This window comes from Hakea prostrata, chromosome 2 (genome assembly GCF_041222555.1).
Source record: "Hakea prostrata isolate BN-2017 chromosome 2, UWA_Hpros_2, whole genome shotgun sequence".
Taxonomy (NCBI): domain Eukaryota; kingdom Viridiplantae; phylum Streptophyta; class Magnoliopsida; order Proteales; family Proteaceae; genus Hakea; species Hakea prostrata.
The window spans coordinates 3,574,465-3,599,304 of NC_142601.1; the positions used below are offsets into that span (position 1 = coordinate 3,574,465).

Sequence of the window (24,840 nt, forward strand, 5' to 3'; positions counted from 1 at the left end):
AGTGAAGTGATATTTATTAATCAAAATTTGAAATAATGACGATGACTTCGTTATATTGTCCCCTCCCTTTCCTTTAGTCCCTTCCTTCTTGCTACTAGAGGAAGTTTAAGGAAAAGAAAAATGCAATTGGTGATATACCAATCATCAAAACTGGAGTACTTGAAAAGAAAAAAGAAGCTCATTTTATTGAACTCCGAATCAAGTCAGAGAGAAGTAATACAAGTAGCAATGTCCACACAAAGAAAAAGGTTTTCGATGCATTTTGCCTTTTGAAATTCCTACTTTGTTGGGCTGGTCAAACTAACAAACCAAAGCCTCCAACCAGAGTAATCTCAATTTAAGGACAAGGCACAAATAACCAGACTTGTTTGTGTGTGAGAATTGCAATTGAATGGGCTCAAAAGCACGAAGCTGGCATTTGAACACCAGAAGCAACCCCTTTTGCATTTGTGCAATTTGAAGTGGTTGCACCACTAGCCAATGTAGATTTCAAGTTGATATCAACAAGCTCTACCTTTTCGCATGGTACATCTTGACTACATGAGATGAAAACTGCATCCTTGGTGGCAGATGTACCCCTGATGTTCTTGAAATGAATGTCTGTGAGCTTCACACGGGAAGGCTGTGCAATGGGTAAGTACAATATACAGCATTAGTAATGTTAGAGACTTTTTATAAAATCAATAATCACTAGTCCTCAAGGAAAAAAAAACTCAAGGAGTCAAGATTTTCTTCCGTGACCCAATCGACCTACCTCCCTCCCTTCTATTAACCACAAAAGGGGATGGTTATACAACTACACCCATTCCAACCGAGCAAAGAGAGCTCACCCACAACTAAACTTGGTAGTCTTATTGCATTGGAAGTGTATGAATATTAATTCAATGAAAAAAATAATGGTTTTAATGAAGTGGAATTGTCTATCGAGAGATTGTTAGGAAGACTGCAGTCATCTGAGTATTATTTTATGGATGTGACACTATCTTTAATGAGCTTATTGAACTTACCTTGGTGTCGCATTTATTCTTATCACAATATTGTTGGGTGACGATGATGGGATTTTGTACATTTGTCATGACAATATCCTCAAATATAACGTCAGAAACGGTGTTCTCTGGTGATGCTGGCCATGTTTTGATCCGAACACCATTATCAGTCTCAGTTAAGGTGCAGTTCTGCACCCTCAAACCCTTCACTTCCTTTTCATTTGGATTCTTTCCAAGGCTTCCCAAGCTACAAAACAATGACCACAATTTGCTTAAGTTAAATTAAAGCATGGTTCATCTTCCCCCTTTACATGAGTCAAGCTTGTCTTAAACCTGAGCCTAACCATCATAGTCTTAACCTAAACCTAGCCGACCCATGCTAGGGCCGAGCATATGGGCAACCTGATCATTCTTTTTTTTCCTGCTCTACTCTCTTCAAAGAAACAAAGAGGAGGGGACATGGACGGCTCCACCGCTCCCTGGACTTTGCCCAAACGAAGAAGTGGCTTGTTGCTCATCTATATAGAGGGGGCTTTTATTTTCTTAGCACCCCCGAATTATATTAGATCAGTTTTCTATACGAATTACTTGGAAGATTTATTGAAGTATTTAAGCATGATTAACAGTAATTACCTGATGCCATGACCTGGTCCACAAATGACATTGGAGACAACAATGTTGGAAGTACCCGCTCCAATGGACACGCAATCGTCACCCGTTCCAATTTCACTATTAGTAACAGTGATGCCGGATGAGTCGCCAATGTGCACACCATCAGTATTTCGGCTTGTTTTAGGGGCTTGGATTTTAACATCATGGACTGTAAAGTCACTGCTTTGGCCAATAACTACGTGAAAAGCCTTACTGTTAATCAGAGTTATGTCGCTTAATGATCCACCAGTAATTGAAGTAAGGTGCAAGCTCTGCAACCAAAGTGAAAGTTAAGAAAGGGAAATAAATATTATTTTCCATTGATCTTTTCATGTACAAAAGAACTACTCACTGTTGGGGCCATCTTGCAATCTGCATTCGAAGTATGAACACAACTTTTGGGCCAAGTGGCTTCTCCTTGACCGTCCAAGGATCCGGTTCCAACCCCAGTGATATTCAACTCGCTCAGGCCTTTAAATGTGATCCATGCTTCACTAGATTCCATGGTTGATGGAGCTATTAATTTGCCGTTTATCTCAACACGAGGAGATTTCTTGTTTCCGCAAGGACCACCAAATGTTATTGAAGTAAGAGAATAGTCTCCTTTCGGGACCACAAGGGTAGCTGGCTCTGTAGATTTACATGCAGCAGCCCACGCATCAACAAAGGCCTTATTGTTATCTGTTTTTCCATCACCACTTGCTCCATACTTGGTGACATCAAACACTGTACCTTGTGCATCATTTCCAGATGTTGGTGCTAATGCTGGTGTTGAAGCATTTCCTGTTGGTGATGGCGATGTTGATGGAGTTGTTGACGGAGCGGGAGTTTCAGCATCTGAGGTATTATTTCCATCAGTTGATTTTAGAAGCCGAAACTCAAAAATTCTAGCTTCAGCCTCCCATAAAAGGAAACCTAATATACAGATTAAGATAAGATGCTGGCGTGAGCCCATTATCAATTCTCCAATAAAATTCAATTATTTGAGCTAAAAGAAATTGAAACAACAAGTCACCAAATGAGATGGGATCAAGTAGAACCTTAGACCTTGTTGGGCAAGAGGCTCAACCGATCCCAGCTCAATAGATTTCTGGTAGACGTGATTCAAGTTGTGATGCATTTTGGGGGATCTGATATTTATACCCTGAATTTTCAACCTAAGTTGGGCAAAACTGTTTTAGCCATGAATTTTTTGGTAGAAATTTGTATCGATGAATTTTGCATGAGAGAGGGAGAGAGAGAGATCCATTCAACTTACTATTTTTGTTAATATTAAATTGTGGTAGGAAATCCACCTACAAATAGGAATGTGCTGCACTTTCATTAGGAAGAATAAAGGGAAAAAGAAAAAAAGGAAAAGTAATATGAAGTTTAGTATGGTTGATTTTTATCCACCATTGGTAAATTTACGGACTCCACATGGTAATATACCAATAAGTTTGATGTGGTCAGTTTTTATTTACCATTGTTGCAACTCATCACTTAACCCTTTTATACCTTTTTTTTTGAGTCAAAAGCTAAAAACTTGATCATATAAAGGATTCAAAGCTAGGAGATTTGGACAACAACAACCAAGTATCGCTCGTGAAAAAAGGTGAAACATTCCACCAAGACTTAGACATAGAATAGCGTCTTGTCCCTTAGTAAGAAAATAGCAAAAGTATTTGAAGACCTAGATGTATAATAAAAGAAATCCCCAACCAAACTAGAAGAGATCCTCAAATATCTAGCACTAAACTAAGACGTATCCAATCTAAAGAGGAAAGAAGTTCCTGCAAGGAAAAAATCTCTGGAGAACAGTCCGAATTGACTTGAATCTTCTCCACCCCCATAGCCTTTCCTAGAAGTAATCCATCCCGAATAGCAAGGAGTTCCATTTCTGTGGCAAACAAACCTATACAATCCTTGCATTGAGCAGCCATAATATATAATAATGCATATGAAATGGTAGAAGTGCATAAGTTTAGCAAAAATATAAACCCAAGTATCAAGTGTAAGTGCATGGACAAACATGTATAATAAAAGTACATAAAACAAGTCTATAAACAACATAAGCCGAGTGAGCAACTCGGGGATCAACCAAACATCAAGAAGGTAAGCTGAGACACTAGCGCTCTGGAGGTGGTGGAGGCTATGGCAAGTATTGGAACAAGAATCGCTCCCAGTGGATGATGCAGTCCTATATGTCCCTCTTCCGTCGGACCATATCTTGTTGGCGAGTGTAAATCTGGCGCCTCATGAAGTTCTGATTTTGCTCCATCTTCCCTATGGAAGCACCCACTGAGAGGGGTCGACTGTAAAAATGGTCAATCTTGTGGACACTCCCAAGCCCGGGAAGATTCACCCATCCCGGATACCCTTATGAGAAAGAAGCCTCCTCCCTATATTCCTTCACGTACTCTCCCGTAGCTCATCTGTGTCACTAAAATCCACCCGGAAACACATGAAAATGTGGGTAACGAGTGGTCCGAACCCAAGGTTCGACAATGTGAGGTTCTCTACAAAGTAGACCATCGGTCACTGGATAATGCAGGAAAGGTCTATGGCGTACCCTACATACACAAAAAATGTGATGAAAGCTTGCATCAAGGAGATCTCGTCTTGATGCCCTCCCTTGGGCATAGTATTGCGGCTCACAATCCAAGAGATAAGTCTAGGAGTGCGGAGCATGTTGAAACTTAGGAGAACGTGATCGCACTCACTGTTGCATAGCCTAGTGAAGATAAGAAATTGCTCAATGTAATGGATGGACTCATCCCCATCCCCACAGGGAATCCATCTCCTCTCACCATGGACATATGGAACCCCCAATATATCAGGTAGGGACTCTATGTTTAAGTGAATGAAGGTACCTCGCACCCTAGACAGAGTGGATAGCACGGTGTCTCCTCCAATAACCTCATCCTAGATAAAAGTCATGTAGCTGTAGAAATAACTGATGAGCTCACTATAGGCGGCTCATTGAGGTCCAGCATGCAACTCCATCCCAGTGGTCCGAATCTCTCCTTGATATAGAAAGGAACAATGGGGGTGAGGCTCTATGAATCTCACATACTCAATGGGTCTGTCTCTGAAGCATTGAGTGTATAAGAATTCGACCACTGTTGTGCCAAACAAGTCGGGATGTTGTATCCTCTGTACGCAGCCTCCACTGGCACCTTTTTGGGTCGATCGACCAGACTAAGTCAAACTCGATCCGAATCGCTCCGAAATCAACTCGACTGATTGAGTTACGATCGAGGTGACCACGCGGTCAACCTGTCCTGCCTACCGGCCACCTGACCAGACCTCCCCCTGGTTTGCCTTCCAAATTCTTGAAGTAGGTGGTCGATTGGGTCCATGGCGAATCTACCGGTCACCCTTCTGAGACAAGTTTTGGACCTTAGAGAAGAGGCGGTTGACCGGGGTCCTACCGGCCCCATTAAAGGTTGGTTTTGGGCATCTTTGGTATTTGAAGTGATTCTCATGCTTGTATTGGATCAAATAGATGTGTTTCTTGGATTTAATGCATGAGATTGTATGATTAAGCTTCTACTTGTGTAATTTGGGAATGATGGAGTTTTGATGTTTTCAATAGGATGGTTAACTTGAGAAACCAAATGGTTGGGAATGGTAGTGGTAGCAGCTCTATTCAAGAAATTGGGAGTGGAAATCCCCCTTCTCAAGTTGAAGTGCCATCCCCCTCAAGGTGGTGCGGTACCGAATGCTCCACCAATGGTCACAACTCATAATGTGTTGAATATCATTGCCAATATGATACAACAAAAGCAAACCCAAATCACACACTCATGCAAGGGATGGTAGCAGCAATGAAGTCGGGAGCTCCACTCAAGGTGGGAATAATGGGAATTATGATTTGGGACCCTACACCAAACTCATGGAGCATTTCCTTAAGTCCCAACTTCCAGCATTCACCGGAATAACAAAGGATCCCTTACTTCCACGTAAATGGCAAAGAGAAATGGAGAATGCCTTCCGTCACTTGAGATGCACCAAAGACCAAAAGATCTTGTTTGTCGAACAAAAGTTGCAACACGAAGTAGATGCGTGGTGGAATGCCACACAACCTAGTTTGGTGGCACAACACCTAGTAGTGACATGAGAAGTGTTCAAGGAAGCCTTTTGTCGGAGTTATTTTTCGGCATCGGTCAAGGATTCTAACAAAACACAATTTATGGCACTCCAACAAGGGTCTCTTTTAATTTGAGAGTACAAGCAAATATATGAAGAGCTCTTTTTCTTTGCTCTAGCTTTCATAAAGGTCGAAATTGGGAAGCCCAAAAAGTTCCTACATGGCAATTCAAACCATTGAAATATTCTCCAATAGTAAAGATGGCGAAGAAAATTGAAGGAGAGAGAGAGAGAGAGAGAGAGAGAGAGAGAGAGAGAGAGAGAGAGAGAGAGAGAGAGAGAGAGAGAGAGAGAGAGAGAGAGAGAGAGAGAGAGAGAGACCTATCAGTTGTGTAGAAACTTGGCAAATAGAGGAAGCAGTCCATATGTGAACAGGAAACAGGGAAGATTCAACAGGCATGCACCTTACCCTACCACTCAGTTCTAGCCAAGAGGTATTGGGTTTGGACAATGAAGCAGTGGCACTATAGTTCACCTAGTTGGTGCCCCTCAACCTTCAGGCCAGTCTACGCAAATCCCCATCCATGATTCGATTGGAGAGTCGTTCAAACCCAAAAAACAACAAGCTTCATAGTCTTCTTTACGGACTGCTTGGATTAATGGATGTTGTTTGCTATTATACTTCCTTTGGATGGTCCGCAATCAAATTTGCTTTGAAATTTTAAATTTCAGGACTGATGAGGTGGTGAGTTTAATTTTCTCAGATTTAGTACATTTTGTTTTTAAAATGGATGGGAAAAGAGTTACTACTACCATTTTTTCGGATGCAAGAAGATTGGGCCTTAAATTTTATGTCATTGGTACTGCTCCTCCACAATAAATTTTGTGGGGTCCTCCTGCTGCAGTGGGGTAAGGCTTAATATGGATGGGTCTTCTTTGGGCAATCTGGGAAGGGCTGGGGGTGGAGGCATTTTTCGGAATGAAGTTGTTGTTGTGGTTTTCAATTTCAGTGTTTTTTTAGATGTTAAAACCAACTTTGAGGTTAAATTGGAATCTTTCATTCATAGATTGCTTTGGGCAAGGAACTTAGAAATCACTAAGCTTTGGATAGAAAGCGATGCTAAAGCTGTGGTGATTTTAATTCAGCAGAAGAAAAAACCTTGGTATATCCTTCAATAGTGGAGAGAGTTACAGGAATATTTGATAACTATAGACTGGAAGGTTTCACATTGCTATCGTGAATCTAATACAGTGACAGATGTGACAGATATTTTGGCTAACTTGCTTGCTAGGACGGGAACTTCTGAAATTAACATTCCTTGGTCAGCTTCAATTCTTAAAGAACTTGATTTGGATGCCTCTAGATGTCTGAGATATCGTTTTTTATGGGTTCGCTGTTTTCAAATGTCCGTAGGAACAAGTGAGGAAGGGTGTATTGGGGGCAACGGTTGTTGTGGGTGAGAGAAGTTGGTTCCTCTTAAGTTACTAATTGCTGTATTTTTTTTTTTCTTTTTTCTTCTTCGCTTAATATGACCCTTTTAGCGGGGAAAAAAATGTATAGGTATTGATGCAGACCATGCTTTTGAGTAGGGTTGTTTTCGTATTTTAACTTTTTTTTTTTTTTTTATTTACTAATTGGTTAAAATTATCATGCAACTGATAGAAAATTTGTTTTTCTAGCTTTAGTGTTGTTCGATGTCCGAACATAAAACATAGGTGTTCAAAATGCATAGTTTGGCCCCCAAAAAAAGTTCTTCTTATAGGAGTTTTATCTGGGTTAATCAATAAGCAACTCTTATACCAAAAAAAGGTTATGTCTAGGTTAGTTTATGCATCATTTTCAATTAATGTAATTTTTTAGATACAATTTAAACGTATGATACAACTATAATTTTGATTCTACAAAGCTTTCAAATTCTATTTTTATAATGATTTATTAAACAACAATCACCAGATATGGTTGAAGAGAATAAGAAAGAAAACTTACATTCCCATGCACCCACCTCCCCAACTCTCTGACTAACATTCCTTTGACATCATTAGATCTTTGCACATCAAATCATTATACATTAGAATTCCTCTCATGACTCATATTTGTTTATGCTCTTATTAATAAATATCTTTCATTCTTTTTGGTAAAAAAATAAAATCCTTCATTGGTGACATAGAATTATGGATGGATATTATGAATTATTATTTTTTTGGTTAAAAGGATCATTTGTATTAAAAAGCAAAAAGAAAAATTACAAACATACAATCAAAAACCATCCCTAAAAATATTAGATGCCCCCAAATACACCCAACCGCACCGGTTCCAACTCACATAATCATGGATAGCAAATCAAAACCTGAAACGAGAACAACCATAAGCCTCTAAATCAAGTTTGATCTTTATCAATGTTGTCCAGTGTATATTAACATCTAAATAACCCCGTCTTGCCACCCAATTTGCCAAGAAATCAGGTCTAATTGTTTACCCTATAACAATGCGAAATTTTCCGAGGACGACTGGCAAGAAACACTTCTCTTGCACTGCAAGAAAAACCATGGAATCTTCCTTTGCTGAATTAACGCCACAACTGCCACTGAATCACATTCTATCCATAAAAGGTAGAATGTGTGTGTATGATGGACATGTCTTTAACATTATTACATCTATACATGTCAAATTAATTATATATATTAGTCATATTGGTTTTTCAAGAAAAGGAAAAGGGGGAAAAAAACATATCACCATGGCATAGTTCATTTAAAATGTTAATTTTGTTTTTTTGTTTAATTTTATGTTTTCATTAATTAACATCCTTCATTTCTTCGGTTCAAAATTAAAATCATTTATTGATGATGTAGAATCATAGATGATAAGGAAAACTATAGAATACTGGGAGAAGGTTCCTAGAAAAATCTGATGCAACTTCCATTGAAAACTTACATATAAATAGGGAAGAGCATAAAAGCTAAGTAGGCAAGTTAAGTGTCCTTTGTCATTGTTCTTCATTCTTTCACATGTTCTGTCCGACTCTCAGAGTTTCAGAGGATTCTGGTTCCTATTCAATTGATTTACATCACAGTCATGGGAAAGAATGAAGCTGCCAACAAGATTTCCAAGAAGGAAGGAAGCAGTTAATCTCCTTCCCCCCCCCCCCCCCAAATGCGGCCAGATTAAGAAGAGGATGTTTTCTGGGTTGATCAGCTCTTTTCATCACAGTTATAGACCCTTTCTTCAAGGGAGTCCCCGGGAAGAGACAAGGTAGCAACTCCATTACTCCATTAAGCTAGCTCTCCATTATTCAAATTCAGTGAAGTTGTAGAATGTCATGTAATAGATTTGGGAATAGTATTTCTTGTACCTATCATCTTCTTCATTATTATTTATTTATTATTATTATTATTATTATTATTATTATTATTATTATTATTATTATTATTATAATAATAATAATAATAATATTAATAATATTAATATTAATATTAATAATAATAACAAAAATGAAAGTATCCATATGACTTGGAAAAAAAAGAGAGGAAAGAAAGTATATCTATTCTCACTTATTTCTTTTCTAAATTCCCTAACTAAACCTTTAAAAATAAAAATTAAAAATAAAAAAATAAATTCACACCCATTCAAAAAAATATTGCAAAATTATTTACAGGTATTCACATACCAAACATATTTTTATTTCTTAATTTATTCTAAATAGTAATTATCAAATAAACATTTACTTTGGATCAACATGCATTTTTACTATTAATTTCTTTTACTTGATAAAAAATAAGGATGAAAAGTCAAACGAGCCATGAATTAGATGAACTTATTAGTATAAAATAAGTAAAAATGGCTTTACCAAATTTGAACTTGTCTCCTAAAACGTTACCCAAGGCATTACGAATTACCCTTCGAACAATCTCCAATGTATGGGTTTTAAGTTGCAGCAGCCTTTGCTGGCTGCTCCCAAAGGCATTGATCTTGCCACGTAATTAAAATGTGATAGAATGGTTGAGAATTAAATAGCGGGGGTTTACTTGTAAATACTATTTTTTATTTATACATTTTAAGGGTTTAAAGTTTATTAATTTAATAAATTAGACCCCTCATTTACCCAACTCATCAAACAGTCTCATCCAAATACTACAAACCTGGATCTGGTACCTGCTGAGTGTGCGGGATTCCTCATAGGTTGATTTGGAAGGAAGTGTTGCAGGCAGTGCTTCCACAACAACGTCATGGAAATTGCTTTGTTAAGTACCATTAAAGATGAATCTTTTTGCGCCCCCTTGTGGAGAGATTCTTAGTTTCCCCTTTCTATTGCTGGTTGGTGTTAGATCGCTTGAAGCTTAAGATAACTATTAATATTTAATGATTTTCTTTTTTTTTTGGTGAAAATCTTTTCATTCCAGAAAACTAGGAAAAGACTTAGAAGGCTGGACAAGAAATACCCCAGCTTCTGGAGAGGAAATAGGCCAAAAGGTCCGCCTAGAAACGGGCCCTCAGAGCAAGAGAATGGGCACATTCATTCACATCTCTAGAAATAAAAAGCAACCTACAAGAAGAAAAACTGTCTTTCAAAGACAATACATCTTCAAGTACGGTAGCAGCTGTCAAGGGGGGTGGATCAATACTGATGCCGACCAGATATTGTTGAAGGCCTAGACAGTCAGTATAGATGTTAACCTTAATCCATCAATTTCCTAGCACAACACATAGCCTCCCTAATCGCTAATGCTTCACCAGCGAATATAGATAGCAATGAACAGGGTGTAGAACATGCTGCTCTTAGTTCGCCCATGTTCCAAACTCCAAAACCAACACCTCCTACCCCCAATTCTGGACATCCTACAGTATCACAGTGAATAGAGCACATTTCCAAATCTTGAGTTGGTTCTATAGCATCCCGGTTAGTGTTCAAGCAATTCTTTGAAGCTTCTCCATTATAAATCCAGAATTCATGGAAGGCCTTCTCCGCTTTGACTACAACTTCCAACGGTGTCTTCAACGATGTCTTCTTTTCTCCATTAAACTGTATATCATTTCTGTGTAACCAAAGGTGCCAGCAAACAAAGGAGAATTGATATAGGATTTCTTTACTGTGCTGCTTAGATGTAAAATGAAGTGTTCCAAGCCTCCAATATTCCTGGTAGTGATATTGCAGTAGTTGTTTGTAATAGAAACTCAAGACCGCTACCCACCCAGAGTGCTCTAGAGAAGTGGCTTGAAACAATACATGGCTCCTTGTTTCCTCTACTTGACCACACCATTTGCATAAGGGATAATTACTGTTGTCCCCTTGTACTTTAATTTTATTACTATTTTATCCCCTCTACTTTTTAAAATTGCTAATCCAACCTTTAACTTTGTCTAAAATTACTAATGCCCTCTTCCGTTAAGCTCAATTAGTTTACAGATGATGTGGCATCTATATAATTTTTTTAAAACCCAAAAATAACTTTACAATTATCTCTTTACTTATTTACTCTTTTGCAAGTTATAATACTATCCTTAATTAACTATGGAGAAAAATTAACTTTAAATTAATTTTTCTTTTCTAAAAAGAAATTATAGAATAAAGAAAAGACTTGATTTTTCTTCTCTAAAAAGAATTCGCCGAATAAAAGAAATATGTGATTAATAAAACTTAAAATAGAAACTAAAATATTAGGAAATATCAAATGTAATTCAAAGTTGAAAATTGAAAATCTCCTAATATATGCTAACCATTGTACAAAGTGTGTGGTCCCACCAAAGTCAAAATTTATTGTAAAATATAAGATTTTAAGGATATAATTGATATTCAATATAGTTTTTAAAAATGAGGATAATGTCATATTTTTTAATTTCTTAATTTTAATGAAGGGCAAAATAGACATTATATATTTAATGTTAACAACCACTTAACACCGTTAGAAGTGAATGGGGCAATAGTAATTTCATAAAGAAAGATGTTTGATTAGTAATAAAACCAAAGTACAAGGGGGCAATAGTAATTATCCCTTTGCATAATGGTTCCACCATGATCTGCCTTCTCAAGAGATTTTCTGCTAAAGCAATACCTTCTGCACAGACTCTCCACATGAAATTCCGAATTTTAGGCAACGTGTTGCATTTCCAAAGTCCCTTCCATTCCCCCTTCTTGATACTCTCCCACCTGTGTCGCCTTGAGGATGAAAGCAAATTGTTGCATGTAATTTGATTGGTAAGAACAACTTATGTTTTTCAAAATCAGACCTCTCAACGGTTTAGAAAATGCATAGGAAATGGAAGAAAGCCTAGTGGTTTCTTGTGTGAATATGAAAACCCAAATCGCGGAACCCGAACGTGATCAGTTAGAATCTTCTCCTCAAAATTGTTCTGAAGCTCAGGAAGATCGTTGTGAATTGAATGAGTCATTTGATCATCAAATGGGGATTCTAAAAGGTGTCTCAGTTATTGAGAGGGACTTGATGGCCATTGCTGAAACCTTCACCGCCCTTTTCTCTTCTCTCTATCACCGGACTGCTCTGGTTTTTTGGAATCCTAGTCCCAAGTCACAGGGATCTAAGTAGGAAATATGAAACTGGGGATTTCGGAATCAGGTAAATGAGGGGTCTACTTTAGTAAATTAGCAAACTTTGAATCCTTGAAATGCAAAAATAAAAAATAGTATTTACAAGTAAACACTTGTCATTTAATTCTCAATTGTTCGACCATAATTTGATTATGTGGTGCGATCAACGCTGCTGGCTGCTGCAAATAAAAATACGAGGATCACTCTCCGCTGTTCATTTTTTATGTGATTAAAAGAATTGCACCAAAAAACAGCTTTTTTTTTTGGTTAACCTGTGAATTTATTCAAAAGCAAATCAAGCAAAGGTCAAGGCATCCTAACTAGATAGGTCTTAGAGCCATGCAGTGGATTGGAGCTAAGTTGTTGAGCCGGAAACCAACAAGCTTTCAAGGCTAGAGTATCTACCACATTATTGGCTTTTCTAGGGATGAAAAAGTAATTACATATCATCATTCGGTTTGCCAAGTAATTTTGAACATCATGTACTCTGGAGACAACATTAAGTGGTAGGGTTTGGATGCACTCTATTAACAATTTGAACAGTCTACGATTATCAGTCATAAGCTCACTTCATTGAGGCCTTCTCCAACAGCGAAAAGGAGGCCTAGACGTATTGCTATGGCCTCGTCTTAGACTACAAATGGAAAGCACATGGGCTTTGAGTGGGTTAAGGTTCGCGCTATCTCTAAAGATAAAGCACGAACAACCCAGGTCTCCTTCTCTAGTACTAGAGCCATCACAACACATATGCGTCCTATTTGCCATAAGAATTTGTAGGGGCCTCAAACATAAGATAATAAACATTTTCTTGGTAAGAGAGTGAGTGTTGAGTATGGAATGCAACAAGATTGCGTGAACATTTAAGTTGGAGGTTAGTTTGCATTGCTATGCTTTACAAAAGATGAGACTATTGTCTAAGGAAGTGTGAGATTATAAATTTGACTCCTTATACCTTTGAGACCAGTCACATGAGGTGATTAATTCTTTATTGCTTTTGGCTTTCTAGTTTGACCCAAATGATTTTTCTTTTAAAAAAAGAAAAATTACGTACCTTATCTACATAATAAAAAAAACTTTTGTACACTACAGAATAATGGTAAAATTATCTAAATATTGGGATAAATGTAACACCCGCAACTAAAACATAGGGGTAGTCTTGGCATTTTGTATTGATATTCAAATAATTACCGTTAAAAGCCAAACTAGTATGGGATTAACATAGTTACTAGTATTTATTTGCTAAATTCCATCATAGGTTGAGAATTAGCTAGATGGCTAACAAGCTCATTGAATAAAGAAAGGGGTCCGGGGTTCAATGCCTCATAGCTACATAAATTATATTTCACATTTTGATATTGTTTTAACTCCATCCGGATCTACTTTAGAATCTTGGGGATTTCATGCGTGGAAGTCAAAAACATTGCATAAATAAAAGAATGATTAAATGATAAAGAAAATATTGCATAAATAGGAAATAAAAGACAAATCTTTTTTTTTTTTTTTTTTTTGGTAGGAAAGACAAATCAAATATTGCATGAGAGATAAAATATGTAATCAAATAAAAAGAGGAATCCAATATTGAGGGAATCAAGTATTGAGAGAAACTAAGTATGGGAATATAAGGAAAACGTGGGAATTCAAGAGGAGATGGTTGATGGAATCGTGGAGGTTAGGAGGAGGGAATATTGAGGAGAGAGAAATGGATGGTAAGAGGAGGGAATATTGAGAGGAGAAAGAAATGGATGGTGAAAGAAACGTGGAGTTTAGGAGGATTTAGGTGTAGTTTAGGAAGAGACAATATTGAGGAATCTTGAGGAACATTGAGGGGAGAGAAGAAAGATGATGAGAACGTGGTATATTAAATAAGAAAATTGAGAGCCTATATTGGTTAAGCAAGAATAGAAAAGAAAGACAAGGGTGCAGAGAAAAGAAGAAGATAATTTAGAGCGTTGAAGGCCCTCTATCTAAGGGTGATATTCTTTTTGTGATTTCTCCACTGTAAGTACAATCTTCATACTTTCAACACATTATTGTCTTCTTTTTCTATGATCAGATTTATAGTTTTACATGATTTCTTAGTGATTGATTCTTTTCTTGAATTTATAACTTATTTTGAGTATGAATACATTTTAGATTTTGTCTATCTTGATTTATTAGTATTTTGTCTTTGAGTATATAAATACGTATTATTTTAGATTATGTTTTATGAAATTATTATGATCTACCAATAATTAATCTCTCCCTTGAATTTATTAATCTTTTCTATAAACATGAATGTATGTTTAGATTTGTGTTTTATTGAGTTATTTTATGCATCGATTTTATAATGGACTATATCCAAAATTCATCATTTTCATATGATCTTGCATTGTTTGCATATGATTTATCAAGACATGTCATGATCATATTAGCATTATGTGTGATGTTGAGTTAGTAGATGTTTTGGATGAGAATGTATGTTAAGGCTGTGTAATGCGCGCAGGCCATGTAACGGCATGGAACATACATTGAGTTTGGAAACATTTGGGTTAGGGTAGATGGATGTTGGGCTATGTAACGCGCGCATGCCATGTAACGGCATGGGACATCCTATCGACCCTAGACCAGTGAGGGTGTGATTTATTTCTATCTTTTTGGCATCATTGAGTCTCATTCATATCATTGGGCATGTCATGACTTTATTTTCTCATTTATACATGTTAGTTAATTTTATTTGTATAAGATTCTATTTAATTAAATATTAAATATAAAAAGAAAGGAAATTGTTGATATGTGCTAGGTTGTACTTGCTAAGTTTTTTCCCGAAACTTACTTCTACAGATGATGGACTTGATCAGAGGGATGATGGATATTCAGAGGATGAAGATCAAGATCATGTCTACTACATCTCTTAGGATAGATAAATATTGAAATTTCCTATTAGTTGTAAATCTTGGATTCTAGACCATTGCTTGGATTTCATTATAATTATGAGACAATTCATGGAAGCATTTTGATTTATATTTGAATATTTTCCACTGCGATCATTTGTAGTTTTGGTGGATTTTATTATTCACATTGTCTGTGGAAACTCTCTTAGTGTATTTTGGTTCACTACCTAAGTAACGTCGATCCTTGATCAATGACGACTTTCTCCTTACATGGAGATTGGGGCGTTACAATATGATAGATCCCTTTTGCAGTTGATAGGATTTATTAATATATTTTTTATTTTAAGTTGGAGGATATTTGGTTTTGGCTTCTTTGAACCTCTTAGAGAAATTTCACATGGTTATCTAGTGTTTAGTTTTTCTTGGTAAAGCTTTGAGTGTTCAATTGTGTATTATTATCACAAAAGGATTGTCGAGGCAGCTCAAAGTAATTAGGTAATCAAAATGACAAAGGGGTTGAGAAGTAACCCAATTGTGGTAGAGTTATTAAAATTGAAATATCAACTACGCTTTTAATTTTAAATATCTTTTAAGATTTTGGTGGGCAACAAATAGAATTACCATATAACTATACCAAATTATTTAAATGTTATACCGTATGTATTCAAAAGTAATGACATGTTACATACGTTGTCTTTTCTTATTCCTTAAACTCAAAAGGAATTAGCTGACAAGTGAAGTGATATTTATTAATCAAAATTTGAAATAACGACGATGACTTCGTTATATTGTCCCCTCTTTCCTTTAGTCCCTTCCTTCTTGCTACTAGAGGAAGTTTAAGGAAAAGAAAAATGCAATTGGTGATATACCAATCATCAAAACTGGAGTACTTGAAAAGAAAAAAGAAGCTCATTTTATTGAACTCCGAATCAAGTCAGAGAGAAGTAATACAAGTAGCAATGTCCACGCAAAGAAAAAGGTTTTCGATGCATTTTGCCTTTTGAAATTCCTACTTTGTTGGGCTGGTCAAACTAACAAACCAAAGCCTCCAACAAGAGTAATCTCAATTTAAGGACAAGGCACAAATAACCAGACTTGTTTGTGTGAGAATTGCAATTGAATGGGCTCAAAAGCACGAAGCTGGCATTTGAACACCAGAAGCAACCCCTTTTGCATTTGTGCAATTTGAAGTGGTTGCACCACTAGCCAATGTAGATTTCAAGTTGATATCAACAAGCTCTACCTTTTCGCATGGTACATCTTGACTACATGAGATGAAAACTGCATCCTTGGTGGCAGATGTACCCCTGATGTTCTTGAAATGAATGTCTGTGAGCTTCACACGCGAAGGCTGTGCATTGGGTAAGGACAATATACAGCATTAGTAATGTTAGAGACTTTTTATAAAATCAATAATTACTCGTCCTCAAGGAAAAAGAAAAAAAAAAAAAAAACTCAAGGAGTCAAGATTTTCTTCCGTGACCCAATCGACCTACCTCCCTCCCTTCTATTAACCACAAAAGGGGATGGTTATACAACTACACCCATTCCAACCTAGCAAAGAGAGCTCACCCACAATTAAACTTGGTATTCTTATTGCATTGGAAGTGTATGTGTATTAATTCAATGAAAAAAAGAATGGTTTTAATGAAGTGGAATTGTCTATCGAGAGATTGTTAGGAAGACTACAGTCATCGGAGTATTATTTTATGGATGTGACACTATCTTTAATGAGCTTATTGAACTTACCTTGGTGTCGCATTTATTCTTATCACAATATTGTTGGGTGATGATGATGGGATTTTGTACATTTGTCATGACAATATCCTCAAATATAACGTCAGAAACGGTGTTCTCTGGTGATGCTGGCCATGTTTTGATCCGAACACCATTATCAGTCTCAGTTAAGCTGCAGTTCTGCACCCTCAAACCCTTCACTTCCTTTTCATTTGGATTCTTTCCAAGGCTTCCCAAGCTACAAAACAATGACCACAATTTGCTTAAGTTAAATTAAAGCATGGTACACCTTCCCCCTTTACATGAGTCAAGCTTGTCTTAAACCTGAGCCTAACCATCATGGTCTTAACCTAAACCTAGCCGACCCATGCTAGGGCCGAGCATATGGGCAAACTGATCATTTTTTTTTCCTGCTCTACTTCCCCCAAAGAAACAGAGAGGAGGGGACATGGACGGCTCCACCGCTTCCTGGACTTTGCCCAAACGAAGAAGCGGATAGTTGCTGATCATCTATATAGAGGGGGCTTTTCTTCCTCTAGCTCATGTGGCCCAATAGTAGTAACATGGTTAAGGGGACTTGGGCTAGTTGGGTTTTCTTAGCACCCTCGAATTATATTAGATCAGTTTTCTATACTAATTACTTGGGAGATTTGTTCAAGTATTTAAGCATGATTAACAGTAATTACCTGATGCCATGACCTGGTCCACAAAGGACATTGGAGACAACAATGTTGGAAGTACCCGCTCCGATGGAAATGCAATCGTCACCCGTTCCAATTTCACTATTAGTAACAGTGATGCCGGATGAGTCGCCAATGTGCACACCATCAGTATTTCGGCTTGTTTTAGGGGCTTGGATTTTAACATCATGGACTGTAAAGTCACTGCTTTGGCCAATAACTACGTGAAAAGCCTTACTGTTAATCAGAGTTATGTCGCTTAATGATCCACCAGTAATTGAAGTAAGGTGCAAGCTCTGCAACCAAAGTGAAAGTTAAGAAAGGGAAACAAATATTATTTTCCATTGATTTTCATGTACAAAAGAACTACTCACTGTTGGGGCCATCTTGCAATCTGCATTCGAAGTATGAACACAACTTTTGGGCCAAGTGGCTTCTCCTTGACCGTCCAAGGATCCGGTTCCAACCCCAGTGATATTCAACTCGCTCAGGCCTTTAAATGTGATCCATGCTTCACTAGATTCCATGGTTGATGGAGCTATTAATTTTCCGTTTATCTCAACACGTGGAGATTTCTTGTTTCCGCAAGGACCACCAAATGTTATTGAAGTAAGAGAATAGTCTCCTTTCGGGACCACAAGGGTAGCTGGCTCTGTAGATTTACATGCAGCAGCCCACGCATCAACAAAGGCCTTATTGTTATCTGTTTTTCCATCACCACTTGCTCCATACTTGGTGACATCAAACACTGTACCTTGTGCATCATTTCCAGATGTTGGTGCTAATGCTGGTGTTGAAGCATTTCTGTTGGTGATGGCGTTGTTGATGGAGTTGTTGACGGAGCGGGAGTTTCAGCATCCGAGGTATTATTTCCATCGATTGATTTTAGAAGCCGAAACTCAAAAATTCTAGCTTCAGCCTCCCATAAAAGGAAACCTAATATACAGATTAAGATAAGATGCTGGCGTGAGCCCATTTTCAATTCTCCAATAAAATTCAATTATTTGAGCTAAAAGAAATTGAAACAACAAGTCACCAAATGAGATGGGATCAAGTAGAACCTTGGACCTTGTTGGGCAAGAGGCTCAACCGATCCCAGCTCAATAGATTTCTGGTAGACGTGATTCAAGTTGTGATGCATTTTGGGGGATCTGATATTTATACCCTGAATTTTCAACCTAAGTTGGGAAAAAGTATTTTAGCCATGAATTTTTTGGTAGAAATTTGTATCGATGAATTTTGCATGAGAGAGGGAGAGAGAGATCCATTCAACTTACTATTTTTGTTAATATTAAAATGTGGTAGGAAATCCACCTACAAATAAGAATGTGCTGCACTTTCATTAGGAAGAATAAAGGGAAAAAGAAAAAAAGGAAAAGTAATATGAAGTTTAGTATGGTTGATTTTTATCCACCATTGGTAAATTTACGAACTCCACATGGTAATATACCAATAAGTTTGATGTGGTCAGTTTTTATTTACCATTGTTGCAACTCATCACTTAACTTTTTTATACCTTTTTCTTTTGTGCCAAAAGCTAAAAACTTGATCATATAAAGGATTCAAAGTTAGGAGACCTAAACAACAACAACCAAGTATCGTTCATGAAAAAAGGAGAAACATTCCACCAAAACTTAGACATAGAATAGCGTCTTGTCCCTTAGTAAGAAAATAGCAAAAGTATTTGAAGACCTAGATATATAATAAAAGAAATCCCCAACCAAACTAGAAGAGATCCTCAAATATCTAGCACTAAACTAAGACGTATCCAATCTAAAGAGGAAAGAAGTTCCTGCAAGGAAAAAATCTCTGGAGAACAGTCCGAATTGACTTGAATCTTCTCCACCCCCATAGCCTTTCCTAGAAGTAAGCCATCCCGAATAGCAAGGAATTCCATTTCTGTGGCCAACAAACCTATACAATCCTTGTATTGAGCAGCCATAATATATAATAATGCATATGAAATGGTAGAAGTGCATAAGTTTAGCAAACATATTAACCCAAGTATCAAGTGTAAGTGCATGGACAAACATGTATAATAAAAGTACATAAAACAAGTCTATAAACAACATAAGCCGAGTGAGCAACTCGGGGATCAGCCAAACATCAAGAAGGTAAGCTGAGACACTAGCGCTCTGGAGGTGGTGGAGGCTATGACAAGTATTGGAACAGGAATAACTCCCAGTGGATGATGCAGTCTTGTATGTCCCTCTTCCGTCGGACCATATCTTGTTGGCGAGTGTAAATCTGGCGCCTCATGAAGTTCTGGTTTTGCTCGATCTTCCCTATGGAAGCACCCACTAAGAGGGGTCGACTGCAAAAGTGGTCGGTCTTGTGGACACTCCCAAGACCGGGAAGATTCACCCATCCCGGATACCAATATGAGAAAGAAGCCTCCTCCCTATATTCCTTCACGTACTCTCCCATAGCTCATCTGTGTCTCTAAAATCCACCCGGAAATACATGAAAAGGAGGGTAACAAGTGGTCCGAACCCAAGGTTCGACAATGTGAGGTTCTCTACAAAGTAGACCATCGACCACTGGATAATGCAGGAAAGGTCTATGGAGTACCCTACATACACAACAAATGTGATGAAAGCCTGCATCAAAGAGATCTCGTCTTGATGCCCTCCCTTGGGCACAATATTGCCGCTCACAATCCAAGAGGAGTGTGGAGCATGTTGATACTCAGGAGAACGTGATCGCACTCACTGTTGCATAGCCTAGTGAAGATAAGAAATTGCTCAATGTAATGGATGGACTCATCCCCACCCCCACGGGGAATCCTTCTCCTCTCACCATGGACATATGGAACCCCCAATATATCAGGTAGGGACTCTATGTTGAAGTGAATGAAGGTACCTCGCACCCTAGATAGAGTGGATAGCACGGTGTCTCCTCCAATGACCTCATCCTCGATAAAAGTCATGTAGCTTTAGAAATAACTGATGAGCTCACTATAGGCGGCTCATTGAGGTCCAGCATGCAACTTCATCCCAGTGGTCCGAATCTCTCCTTGATATAGAAAGGAACAATGGGGGTGAGGCTCTATGAATCTCACATACTCAATGGGTCTGTCTCTGAAGCAATTAGTGTATAAGAATTCAACCACTGTTGTGCCAAACAATTCGGGATGTTGTATCCCCTGTACGCGGCCTCCACTGGCACCTTTTTGGGTCGATCGACCAGACTAAGTCAAACTCGGTCCAAATCGCTCCAAAATCGACTCGACTGACTGAGTTACGATCGGGGTGACCATGCGGTCAACCTGTCCTGCCTACCAGCCACCCGACCAAACCTCCCCCTGATTTGCCTTCCAAATTCTTGAAGTAGGCGGTCGATTGGAGAGGGAGAGAGAGAGAGAGAGAGAGAGAGAGAGAGAGAGAGAGAGAGAGAGAGAGAGAGAGCTATCAATTGTATAGAAACATGGCAAATAGAGGAAGCAGTCCATATGTGAACAGGAACCAGGGAAGATTCAACATGCATGCACCTTACCCTACCAATCAGTTCTAGCCAAGAGGTATTGGGTTAGGACAAGGAAGAAATGGCACTATAGTTCACCTAGTTGGTGCCCCTCAACCTTCAGGCCAGTCTAAGCAAATCCTCATCCAAGATTCGATTGGAGAGTCGTTCAAAGCCTCTAAACAACAAGCTTCACAGTCTCCCTTATGGTATGCTTTGATTAATGGATGTTGTTTGCTATTATACTTCCTTTGGATGGTCCGCAATCAAATCCAGTTTGAAATTTTAAATTTTAGGATTGATGAGGTGGTGAGTTTAATTTTTTCAAATTTAGTACATTTTGGTTTTAAAATGGATGGGAAAAGAGTTACTCCTACCATTTTTTCGGATGCAAGAAGATTGGGCCTTAAATTTAATGTCATTGGTGCTGCTCCTCCACAAGAAATTTTTTGGTGTCCTCATGCTACAGGCTGGGTAAAGCTTAATATGGATGGGTCTTCTTTGGGCAATCTGGGAAGGGCTGGGGGTGGAGGCATTTTTCGGAATGAAGTTGTTGTTGTGGTTTTCAATTTCAGTGTTTTTGAGATGTTAAAACCAACTTTGAGGTTAAATTGGAATCTTTCATTCATAGATTGCTTTGGGCAAGGAACTTAGAAATCACTAAGCTTTGGATAGAAAGCGATTCTAAAGCTGTGGTGATTTTAATTCAGCAAAAGAAAAAACCTTGGTATATCCTTTAATAGTGGAAAGAGTTACAGGAATATTTGATGACTATAGACTGGAAGGTTTCACATTGCTATCGTGAATCTAATACAGTGACAGATATTTTGGCTAACTTGCTTGCTAGGACGGGAACTTCTGAAATTAACATTCCTTGGTCAGCTTCAATTCTTAAAGAACTTGATTTGGATGCCTCTAGATGTCCGAGATATCGTTTTTTATGGGTTCGTTGTTTTCAAATGTCCGCAGGAACAAGTGAGGAAGGGTGTATTGGGGGCAACGGTTGTTGCGGATGAGAGAGGTTGGTTCCTCTTAAGTTACTAATTGCTGTATTTTTTTTTCTTTTTTCTTCTTCGCTTAATATGACCCTTTTAGCGGGGAAAAAAATGTATAGGTATTGATGCAGACCATGCTTTTGAGTAGGGTTGTTTTCGTATTTTAACTTTTTTTATATATAATTGGTTAAAATTATAATGCAATTGATAGAAAATTTGTTTTTCTAGCTTTAGTGTTGTTCGATGTCCGAACATAAAACATAGGTGTCCAAATTGCATAGTTTGTTCCCCAAAAAAAAGTTCTTCTTATAGGAGTTTTATCTGGGTTAATCAATAAGCAACTCTTATACCAAAAAATGGTTATGTCTAGGTTAGTTTATGCATCATTTTGAATTAATGTAATTTTTTAGATACAATTTAAACGTATGATACAACTTTAATTTTGATTCTATAAAGCTTTCAAATTCTTTTTTTGTAATGATTTATTAAACAACAATCACCAGATAAGGTTGAAGAGAATAAGAAAGAAAACTTACGTTCCCATGCACCCACCTCCCCAACTCTCTGACTAACATTCCTTTGACATCATTAGATCTTTGCACATCAAATCATTATATATTAGAATTCCTCTCATGACTCATATTTGTTTATGCTCTTATTAATAAATATCTTTCATTCTTTTTGGTAAAAAAATAAAATCCTTCATTGGTGACATAGAATTATGGATGGATATTATGAATTATTCTTTTTTTGTTAAAAGGATAATTTGTATTAAAAAGCAAAAAGAAAAATTACAAACATACAATCAAAAACCATCCCTAAAAACATTAGATGCCCCCAAATACACCCAACCGCACCGGTTCCAACTCACATAATCATAGATAGCAAATCAAAATCTGAAACGAGAACAATCATAAGCCTCTAAATGAAGTTCGCTTCTTATCAATGCTGTCCAGTGTATATTAACATCTAAATAACCCCCGTCTTGCCACCCAATTTGCCAAGAAATCAGGGTTGATTGTTTACCCTATAACAATGCAAAATTTTCCGAGGACGACTGGCAAGAAACACCTCTCCTGCGCTGCAAGAAAAACCATGGAATCTTCCTTTGCTGAATTAATGCCACAATTGCCACTGAATCACATTCTATCCATAAAAGGTAGAATGTGTGTGTATGACGGATATGTCTTTAACATTATTACATCTATACATGTCAAATTAATTATATATATTAGTCATATTGGTTTTTCAAGAAAAGGAAAAGGGGGAAAAAAACATATCACCATGGCATAGTTCATTTAAAATGTTAATTTTTTTTTCTTGTTTAATCTTATGTTTTCATTAATTAACATCCTTCATTTCCTCGGTGATAAGGAACACTGTAGAATACTAGGTGAAGGTTCCTAGAAAAATCAGATGCAACTTCCATTGAAAACTTACATATGAATAGGGAAGAGCATAAAAGCTAATTAGGCAAGTTAAGTGTCCTTTGTCATTGTTCTTCATTCTTTCAATGTTCTGTCCGACTCTCAGAGTTTCAGAGGGTTCTGGTTCCTATTCAATTGATTCACATCACAGTCATGGGAAAGAATGAAGCTGCCAACAAGATTTCCAAGAAGAAATAAGTTAATCTCCTTCTCCCCCCCCCCCCCCAAAAGCGGGCAGATTAAGAAGAGGATGTTTTCTGTGTTGATCAGCTCTTATCATCACAGTTATAGACCCTTTCTTCATGGGAGTCCCCTGGAAGAGACAAGGTAGCAACTCCATTACTCCATTAAGCTAGCTCTCCACAACTTCACTTGCAAATATTCATATTCAGTGAAGTTGCAAATATTCATGGTTTCTCCATTTTGTCAAGCTTAAGAAAGGAGAGTGCCTCCATGATGGAGGAGAAAGAAACTCTGGAGAAAGAAGCTTTGGAGAAAGATGGTATGCATAGGTCTTTGGAAAGGGCTGGTAATGGCTTCTCTCAGAAGATGGACGGTGGGAGATCTTTAGTTGGGGTGGTAGAGACTTCCATTATGCCTAAGATTGATTCCCTCCCAGCCCCTATGCAGGCTGGATCTTATCGGCGTATTGTTATTCCTCAAACTGAGTACGAGTTGCAGCGTACTCAATTTCGTTTCTCCTTGATTGGGAGGGCAAAATTTCATCAGACAACAATGGATGCTTTATGTGATCTGGCTTCTAAATCATGGAAACTGAAACAAGGAGTTTCTTTACATTCCTTGGGGAAGGGTGTCGTGATTTTTCAATTTAGTTGTGAGGAAGATTTGTCAGAAGTTTGGAGAAGAGGTGTCTGGAATATTGGCAATCAACTTATTCGATTCCAACGTTGGCGTCCGGATTTCAACATTCATGCTCCTCAACCGTCAGCCAAACTGCTTTGGATTCGATTCCCTGATCTTCCTCTTGAATATTGGCCTGCCAAGGTACAACTTTCTATTGCTAAGACGGTAGGTCATCTTGTTTCATTAGACCGTCGTACTCGTCTTGGTTCTGTGGGACATTACGGAAGAATTCTGGTGGAATTAGAATTGGAAGCTAAGTGAGTGTCTGAAGTTCAAATAGAGCGCCTTGAACCTGATTCTACACATGTTTTCAGCTTCATTCAAAAGGTGATCTATGAGGATGGAATTCAAAGATGTTTTCGATGCAATCGAGAAGGTCATTTGGGCAAAAGTTGCAATGCTAATATTCCTTCAGCTAAAGAGAAGTTTGTTCCTCAACACTTGGCGCATAAAGATGTTGTTCTGAATGAAGGTCCTAATTCTATTAGGATTGCAAAGACGCTGGAGTTTGAGGGTGAGAGTAATTCGTCCTCTCAAGTGGTTCATGCAGCTTAA

General features: G+C 37.8%; 3 protein-coding genes across 3 annotated transcripts; 1 reads left to right on the top strand and 2 right to left on the bottom strand.

Annotated features, from left to right (window-relative positions):
- Positions 1 to 397: 397 nt before the first annotated feature.
- On the bottom strand, positions 398 to 2,592 carry LOC149023313 (exopolygalacturonase-like). The gene is made up of 4 exons (XM_089142732.1): positions 1,990 to 2,592; positions 1,620 to 1,909; positions 1,008 to 1,233; positions 398 to 622 (listed from the first exon to the last, which is right to left on the bottom strand). The coding sequence occupies exons 1-4, from the start codon at positions 2,590 to 2,592 to the stop codon at positions 398 to 400; spliced, it is 1,344 nt and encodes a 447-aa protein (XP_088998858.1).
- Positions 2,593 to 10,381: 7,789 nt separating this feature from the next.
- LOC149023314 (exopolygalacturonase-like) lies at positions 10,382 to 20,466 on the bottom strand. The gene is made up of 6 exons (XM_089142733.1): positions 20,195 to 20,466; positions 17,912 to 18,341; positions 17,544 to 17,833; positions 16,870 to 17,095; positions 16,257 to 16,471; positions 10,382 to 10,739 (listed from the first exon to the last, which is right to left on the bottom strand). Exons 1-6 carry the CDS (start codon positions 20,464 to 20,466, stop codon positions 10,382 to 10,384), a joined length of 1,791 nt encoding a protein of 596 aa, XP_088998859.1.
- A 3,411-nt stretch (positions 20,467 to 23,877) lies between these two features.
- Positions 23,878 to 24,840, top strand: LOC149023315 (uncharacterized). The gene is made up of 2 exons (XM_089142734.1): positions 23,878 to 24,542; positions 24,600 to 24,840. Exons 1-2 carry the CDS (start codon positions 23,878 to 23,880, stop codon positions 24,838 to 24,840), a joined length of 906 nt encoding a protein of 301 aa, XP_088998860.1.